We start from the raw sequence: 9,170 nt of genomic DNA, 5'->3' as shown, positions 1-9,170 counted from the left end.
GGGGAAAGGATGTGATGGAAAATGAGACAAACATCCTACCCCTGTGATGAGAAGGATTCCCTGGGCTCGATGGAGGGAGGTCACAGGTGGCTGGACAAGGAAACCAACTAGGGAGAAACACACACAAGTGCAGAGCAAACACCCTGAGGCCACTCAGCCTGACTCCATGCAAACATGTGTCCAGCAGCCAGCCCTTCAACTGTGGCTCCCCAGCAAGACAGGTACCTCGGGGGTGCCAACTCATTCTGAGTCCATTATGCCTGGCCATTCATAAACCGCTGTCTAACGTGTGAGGAATAAACTCTCAATGTGTATGAGGAAATTGGGGAAGGAGATTGAAATGTTACTTAAACGGAAAAAAAAGAAGTTCAGGAAGGCAAGATGGTAGAGAGACAAGTAAAAGACCTTAAAAGATAGAAAAGATTTGCCAAAGAAGAGAAAGCAAAAGAAATGATTCCGAATGGGTTAACCTGCAGCTAGGAAGTTAAGGAAGATTATTGATGGGTGAAGACTATGGAATAAAGCGAATAAAATTTCTCAGAAGTTGCTGAGAATATGGTAAGCAGCATGATTATCAAATTATGAATTGGCTGCAATGGCATTCTAGGGGGACACTAGGAAGGGGAAGCAAACGTTCATGAGATGACAGTGGCAGGTGGAAAGTTGTCTCAGGGGAATATCAGTCTTGCAGAGGGAGTATCAGAGGAGGGCAAGTGTGAGCAAGCAAGGAAATACTAAGTGTATACGGTTCCTTCACTGAGTGCACCCAGCCCCGCGGTCAGCCTTGAGAACAAGCAGGACTTCAGGTACTGGAGCTACATTTCAGTCATCAAGACTTGAGAAGACACCCTTAACTCAGGTCTTCTCTTCAAACTCCATCTTTCCTTCTTGACCTTCATCTGGCCTCTTCTCTTACCCTCAAGCTGTGGACTGAGGCCACAGAGCAAGATGGGTCACTAGTGTCCTCCATCCCCTGGCGACTGTGGTTCACATCAGTGGAGTACCAAAGGCAATAACCAAGTAACAGACACAAGAGTGTATGAAGAAGAAGAGATTCTGATAAGGCTTTCTGTGACAGTGTGGGCCAAGTCGGCTCTATATGGCTGGTATCACGTGAATTATGAGCAGCCTTAGGGGAGAAGTTCTCAGAAGGCAGAGCCTGGCTCTCGAGAGGCTCTGCGTGCTCACAGCCCACTCCAAGACCTCAGTTACAGCTTCGGCCCCCAATATCTCTCCCTCTGCCTGCTCACAGTTTTTGAAGTCTTCTTTCCTCCACATTTCTCTTGAGAGGTGGAGGAGGAAGATGAGCTTCAGGCCAGCTCAGACTCCCCTGGGATCCCAGCAGGATGCCTATCATTAACCTCCCACCTTCTAGGAAGCTCCTAAGATCTTCACATTTGGGGCAGTTCTCATTTCAGCTGTGCTTCAAATTGCTGGCTGGAGACGGCCTGTTGGAAGGTGGCTAAAAGCAAGTAGCAATCCTTCGGGCAGTCTGGCCCTTCTCGACTGTCAGACATCTTCAGTGATATTCTAGGAAATGTTGTTTGTTCTAGAGAAGGGAGGGAAACAATCCAATTGTCCAATAATGCTTGAATGGAAAATAAATGATGCTATATGCATGTGATCACATAATATCAAACAGTCAAAAATCAAAGACCTAGATCTATATGATTTCACGTGGATAAATCTTGAAAACATAATATTGATTGAAAGAAAATAAGATAAAGAATGTTAGAATGTGATAACAGGTATGTAAGTATTTAAATATTTAAATCAATTCAACATATTGCTTCTATATAGAGAGATGCAAGAAGATAAACTTTATCCAATGAACACATTATTTACATTTTATATGTTCATTTATCTAGGAAACCCAAAAGAACCCACAGATAAACTAGCAGGAACTAATAAGACGGTTCAACAAGGCACACACATACAAGATCAATAAATTTTAAAAGTCAATCACGCTCCTCTATACTGGCGATAGCAAATTAGAAACTGTAAAAATAAAATAAGAAAAAAATAAGATCTAAAAATTGTCACAAGAGCCATATAAATTACCTAAACTAAGCATACGTAAAAGTAAATAAAACTGACAAACTGAGTACGACCACTTAAACTCCACCCAACCCAAGGATTAAAAAACGACTGTTCTTACTTTATGAGAACACGCCCTCTTTCTAAGTAGCAGATCAGTACGTGAGAGTGAATCAAAGAAACACAGCATTTGAAAAGTCAACTAGGCCAAGCCTCTCGATCGCACAGACAGAAGCTGAAGCCCAGACAGGTTGAGTTACTTGGTAAAGGGCCCAATGTCCTGACTCAAGGACTCGCATTTTTCACTCATTCGTAAGACACAATCAAATGCAGTACCTTGGAAAGAGATGGGAAAAAAATGAAGAAATCAATTATATAGTTACTCATCTTTAAGTACAGAAATAGCTGTGACAAAATTACACGTATTGAGGGAAAATTGAAGTGCAGAGTTTAAAATGTCCATAATCCACAGGGAAACTGGAGACCATTTAAAATATTCATATTAAATCTCTCTAGAAAACATATTAAAAGATCTCCAATCAAAATGTTCATTTTATAATAGATATGGTATGATACAACTTATAATAGATATGGTATGAACCTTTCCCTTTCATGGGAAAGCTTCGGCTGGGAAACAGGAATTGTTCTTGAAAACGGGGCCTGTGCTATTGCAGTGACTGTGCTGAACCTAGGTCCACAGAACGCTCTGATGTCATCATTGAGGTCACAGAATCCTGCTGTGCGCCTGGCAACCTTGGAAACTGAACAGCCCTGGTGAGCACTAGGCAGTACTCCTGGTTCACTAAGTGGTACAAGTTTTTCAGCAATTTACGAGACTTGACTATTTTTGTTTGTATTGAATCATTTCAACGGATTGCCCAAGAGCCAAGAAGGGCCAACCTGTAGGGAAGAGGAGGAGTTGGACATCTCTTGAGGCATCTTCTAAGGGAGACTTCTAGTTAGTACCATGAAACGGCGACAAAAGAGGAAACATCTGGAAAATGAAGAGTCCCAGGAAACTGCCGAGAACGGAGGAGGTATGTGGGGGGCAACTTGCTGGGGCACATGGGTTTCTGCCAAACTGAAGCTTCTCTAGGAAGCGGGGGAATGAGAACGTGTCACCTGTGAAGCAGGGAGCGAGAGACCTCGTCTCACTGATGCTGCCGTATCCATCTGGAGGGTCCCTGTGGTGTGAGATGGCACAGAACGGCCAGATGCCCCCTGGGAGATGGGAGGTCAGCTCCGCTGGTCTGAGGACTCTCTCCTGGGGCTGCCGGGCCTGGAGCTTTGTCGGACTCACAGCAGGCTGCATCCTGCTTGCACAGACCTAGAGGTGCAGCTTTTCTCAGTCCCCGATTTCTCTCTTATGCTCTTGGATCTTTCCCTGGGGACATGAGGTGGGGGATGTGAAGGATGCAAGGATGCTGAGAGAGACCCATGGGTTGCTTGGCCTCTTTTGCCAAAGTGGAAAGAGAAGCCCCATGAGTTGAAGGCCCTGTTGAAAAGTATCTTGACAAGTGGAATGCAGTTCAAAAGAAGATTGTTTGTCTAGGGATGGTGTCATATTGAAAGCAAGGAGGTTTTATTCCTTCAACTGGAAGAATTGCCCAAAGGAGATCAAGGGAAAGGAAGGGATTTCCAGAGACTGAGACCACGTGGGCGGGGGTGAGAAATGTCCTCAGGGTCCTGCGGGGAGCTCTGAGAGCCACGGGCCACGGGGTGCCGGCGTGCATTAAATGTAGGCGAGTATCTTGCCCTGGGAGAGGCGTGGTCACCCCAGAGTTCCAGCGAGACGTCTCTGCCCCAGATTAGAGCCCAGTAGCTCCTTCCTGGCCCAGGACACTGGAGACTGTAGGGTTGGCCCTGGCAATGGAGGTCTAGACAGCAGGCAGATTTTCAGGCAGTGGCTGGGACAGGCTGGGGAAGGCAAGGACTGCCCCTAAGCATTCAGAATATTTTTCTCTATGTTCCTGTGTGTGTGTGTGTGTGTGTGTGACTGTGTCTGTGTGTGTGTGTGTGTCGTAGTGCAGAGATGAGCAGGATGAACCACACTCTCAACTGTGTGTATTCACTGCACCTGAGACGTGTCACTCTCAGTAAATATTTGTGGACAGAGGACTGATGAACCCACCCTGAGCCTTTCATTCCTCCCTCAGGAATCTCGAAGTCACAAGAGGATCCCCCTCGGCTTGGATCCACTGTGGTGGCCCAAGGCTGCAGCCCAGGGGCAGGGGAGGTCTCCTCTGCCCCTAAACACTTCTCCTGTGCTTCTTCTCCGCGCAAGCTCATCTACGCCGGTAAGGGCGCGGGGCTCCTCAGGTGAGGTGGTGCTTGGCTGTGAGGCAGGAGGCACACAGATCCCAGGGAGGCTGAGAGGAAACCCAGGGTCATCAGAGGTGATGAGGGCTCTGTGGAGGAGCCTAGGCCGGATGGCTGAGCTGTTACGAGGGCGTGGATCCCAGCTGAGTCAGGGGTGGGGGGCGGGTGTGAATCCTGGTACTACCATGGTGGGGAAGTCAAGGAGCAGGGGCCGGAAAGGTCTGGACTTGAGGTGGAGGGAAGAGGGACCAGATTAAGCATCTTCAGAGGAAAATGTAGGGTTTCTCTTTGCCTTTGCTTCCAGAGAAGGACATAGTTCTGCATCACAAACCTCCAGCCTGAGAGCAGCACCATCCAGCTCAGGTCCACACAGCTCACACACACATGCGCCCTCCAGGCACAGCCCTTCTCAGTGCACACAAGAACCCCAAGCACGTGATCCACAGTACTCTCCTCCTGCACCACCGCCCCATTCCACAAGGAATGCACCACCGGTATTCCCAAACTCACACTCCTCGTCATACACGCATCCATCCGCATCCCTGACATACCACAGTCCTCACCACTGTACTCCACACCCGTGTATACAGACACCGTTCCAGTATCCCCCAACACGCAGAAAAAAGCCCACAGATGACACCAGATACACCAGTGCCTCCTACGGCCAACAGACACCAATCTCACGACATAGCTACGTCATGCAAATGTCCCTCTCTCGTCTACCACACCTGCTCCCTCAGCTTCTGGCATGGCCCATGCATGTTATTATGTTTTTAATTTCCTTTTTCAGGAATCCGGAGATCACATCGAGACACTGCCCAGCCTACCGCACCCCTAGCCCAGGTTCAGGAAAAAGGGGAGACCGCTCCCCCATCACACTGTGTCTCCTCCTCACCCTCTTCACCCTGTAAGAACAATCTGCACACAGACAAAGAGGAAAGGGGCATGAAAATATACTACATGCAGGTACAAGTGAACAAGGGTGTCGCTGTCTCCTGGAAGACAAAGAAACCCTTGGAGTTGCCTGAAAAGCAGCTGACGATAGAAGAAGTGACCCTTCCTGAGGATGCATGCACAGTAGAGACTTACCCCTCTGATGTGTCCACCGAAAACCTCCTGTCTGACAGTGAGCCCACTGGGGAGGAGAAAGAGTATGAGGAAAGGGCAGAGCCAGGCAGCCCATCAGGGTCACCTGCCGTCGAGGAGAGACCCAGGGCCAAGACACCGGACTGGATGGTGACCATGGAGACCGGCTTCAGGTGCATGGCCTGCTGCCGGGTCTTCCCCACCTTGGAGATCCTCCAGCAGCACGTGAAGGGCGGCGTCCTGCAGGGCTTCAGCTGCCGTGTCTTTCATCTCAACATGGCCCAGTGGATGGGCAATGTGGAATCCGAGAGCACCCCTGAGGAGGAGGAGAAGGAAGAGAAGCAAGAAGAAAAGGAGAATGAGGGAGAGCAGCCCACGGGGGAAGGCCCCAGCCCAAAGAGACCCCGCAGGCAGGGTCTTTTCTCTCCTTTGAGTTCCAAACAGCAACTGAGATTCATGGGACAGAAGATCCTGGAAGACGGTGTGGCCGTCCCTTGGAAGAGGTAAGGCTTGAGGCTGGCAGTCTTCTGAGCCTATGTCACGAGGGCCCAGAGGAGTCTAAGGGAAGGGGCCGCACACATGTGCTGGTTTACCTAATGGCTCTGCAGTTGCATCAAATGGGACACACCCAGCACTAACAAAGGCATTGACCTCTGTTGACGTAAACAAGAAGGTGGAGCCTTTTCCTAGGAGTTTTCTCAGGGTCTGCACGATGGACCTCAACTCTTAGAGGACGTACTGCCAGCAGCTCCTTCTCGGCAGAGAGAGCCAGGAGTGGTCTCAAGAGAGGACAGGGGCCCTTGCAGGACCAGAACTTTGAGGTCTGAGAGCCTTGGGCCTGAGCCGAGATCTCACCCGGACCACTGGACCTAGCCTTCTGTGACAAAGGGGAATATGAAAGAGAGTCACGTGGAAATGAGGTCCCCCGAGATATGGAAATGTTCCAGAACCTTCGTTGCGTGGTAGTTGATCTGGAGCCAAGCTCACTGTGGTGTGTGTGGCTCTGAGCATTAAGGCAATGCTGGAGGGTAACCCTGACCAGCAGAGCTTGGAGTGCTTCTTGTCTCTTCCTGTTCTACCTCAGTTGTTTTATCCCTTCCAGGGAGAAGAAAGCACCCTCGGGATAGTTGGTAGTAAACCAGGGTATATCCTCCCTCAAGGGGACCCGGCCTGCCCTTCATTCAAGATGCTCTGGAAATGGGAACTGACTCATGTTATCGAATTGGCTGAGGGAGCACAACTCCCATGTTGATTCCGTCAGACATGTTCATCAGACCTAGAGCTTTTCTCCTGATTCAAATCAAGTAGGGTATTAGTAGACTTCCCATTTATTTCAGCCCTAGAGATAGCACATGAGCAAATATAAAAAATCTGTGTGTATCAAAGCATTCTAATGAGCCCTTTCATTTTGCTGTTCATTGTGAAAAACACGCTCACTTTATCTCTGCCAATGAAGTGTTTCCACTTGACCAATGATGCCACACGATCCCATCAGCCTCAGTGAATTTAGGGAGCCCATTATGATGACATAATTTCCCTCTCATTCCTGGCCTGCAGAGAAGAGCAGCTATAGAGCATTCCAAGACTGCTAACGCTCCCCTCACCAATACGTTTCTTAAACCTCTGGCAAAGCAAGTGTCCTCTGAGCCCTCCCAGGGCACCTACGGGGTTTGGGTGAGCAGATCTTATGTGATAAATCCACTCCAGTGGTCTGGCATTCCTATGCCTTTGTAAACCTTCTACAGTGGTGGTTCTCAGCTGGGGACACTTTTGGTCCCCCCTCCCAGGAAATATGTGGCAGTGTCTTGAGAATTTTTTTTTTTCTTTTGTGGTACACGGGCCTCTCACTGTTGTGGCCTCTCCTGTTGTGGAGCACAAGCTGTGGACGCACAGGCTCAGTGGCCGTGGCTCACGGGCCTAGCTGCTCCACGGCATGTGGGAACTTCCCAGGCCCTGGCACGGACCCATGTCCCCTGCATCGGCAGGCGGACTCTCAACCACTGTGCCACCAGGGATGCCCCTTGAGACTTTTTTCTTTAAGGAGCTGTGTTATGAATGAGCCCCACGTGGCTGGTGCACACGGATGTATCAAGGCACTTTTTTTTTTTTTTTTTGGTACGCGGGCCTCTCACTGTTGTGGTCTCTCCCGTTGCGGAGCACAGGCTCCGGACGCGCAGGCTCAGCGGCCATGGCTCACGGGCCCAGCTGCCCCGCGGCATGTGGGATCTTCCCGGACCGGGGCACAAACCCGTGTCCCCTGCATCGGCAGGCGGACTCTCCATCACTGCGCCACCAGGGAAGCCCTCAAGGCACTTTTGATTGTTACAACTAGGGTGGCAGGGAAGAGTATGTGCCACTGGCCCATCTTACATTGCACAGGACAGCTCCCAACAACAAAGAGCTATCCAGTTCAAAATGTCAGTCATACCAACGTCAAGAAATTTTGCTACAACATACTTAGAAAGTCCTGGCATTTTGACTTTAGCATACGCTCACTTTGGGTACAGGTTTCAGTCATTTGAGCAAACTGTTGAAGGCATTCCCAGGTAGCCAAGCTAACACGCTGAGTCTGGAATGGGTGTTGAATGCACTCGTATCAACAAATCCAGCCTAACCCAATATTACATTACTCCCACCTGCTTCAATACCTACAAAATCCACACACATTATTTCTCAGGTTTCTATTGATATAAATTATAAAATTCCTTATTTTAGCAGATAGTGTCTCCTCATGGTCATCCTTTATACCCGGTGGGTACCCACCCCTTCCCTGCTCCCATCCCCATTTCAAGGACTCTAGTCTGATTACTAGGTCTGGAAAAACGAGAGGTAGTGGAGGCAAGTCTTGAGGATCCACAGACCCCTGCAAGGAAACTATCTCAGAGTAGAGGCAGACTTCCTTCTAATAGCACAGCAGGCTCAACTAAGAGGTCACAGGTCAGAGGTCACAGGCCTCAGCTTTGTTGGAATCTGCCCATGTATTTCCACCTCAAATTTCCAGGATTCTACTCCTTCCCACTGATGCCCTAGGACATAAGAGAATCTACAAGGTTGTGAATCAATGTGTTGTCATTCAGCCACTGACTGAATTTGACTTTGGATCCACTTAAAAAAAATAAATAAATAAAAAGGAAGGAAAGAAAGACAGAAATGCTGATTATAACAAGTCCCCCAAAGTGTTGCTATGTAGCCAAGCTCAAAGCTAAGACAGAAAATCCCCAACGCTAAAAAGAGATTTCGAGCTCAAGCTATCAACTGGGAGTTGAAACTGAAGGCCCTACAAAGGCCAATGGAACTGGATACAAAGCTAAAGATTTAGTCTTTAGCATAGGTGGGAGTCAAGGTTAGAGGAAGCCATGCACTGGGAGTGAGTTGTGAACTACTCAACACTAAGAATGGAAGAGCAGCTCTTTCATTGAATGTGAAGAAAGAAACAGGTAGTCCCTAGTTGCTACCACTGTCTTTGAACCAAACTAAAGAACAAGGTCAACCAGAAGGGCAGATATGAGAATCAAAAAGGAAACCTCTCTGGAATCCTCACTGAACCAAGTCTAAGTTCTGCTCTACTTGTGGTCTTTCACTTACAGAGACAAACCTTTTGGGCTTACAACAGGGATCAACAGACTTTTTCTCTCAAGGGCCAGAAAGTAAATATTTTAGGTTTTGTGGGCCATCAGTGCTCGTCACAACCACTGAACACTGTCAGCACAATGGGAAACACTCAAAGA

General features: G+C 48.6%; 1 protein-coding gene across 1 annotated transcript; it reads left to right on the top strand.

Annotated features, from left to right (window-relative positions):
* Positions 1-3,004: 3,004 nt before the first annotated feature.
* On the top strand, positions 3,005-6,911 carry LOC309816173 (protein FAM170A-like; the record flags this gene model as incomplete). The annotated part of the gene is made up of 4 exons (XM_082646826.1): positions 3,005-3,074; positions 4,194-4,334; positions 5,147-5,852; positions 6,899-6,911. 4 exons carry the CDS (start codon positions 3,005-3,007, stop codon positions 6,909-6,911), a joined length of 930 nt encoding a protein of 309 aa, XP_082502952.1.
* Between the last annotated feature and the right edge of the window lie 2,259 nt (positions 6,912-9,170).

Source organism: Mesoplodon mirus (assembly GCF_964341445.2).
Source record: "Mesoplodon mirus genome assembly, contig: SUPER_14_unloc_6, whole genome shotgun sequence".
In the NCBI taxonomy this organism is placed as follows: domain Eukaryota; kingdom Metazoa; phylum Chordata; class Mammalia; order Artiodactyla; family Ziphiidae; genus Mesoplodon; species Mesoplodon mirus.
Note: the sequence above shows the minus strand (reverse complement) of the source record. Positions and strands in the feature narration are given on the sequence as shown.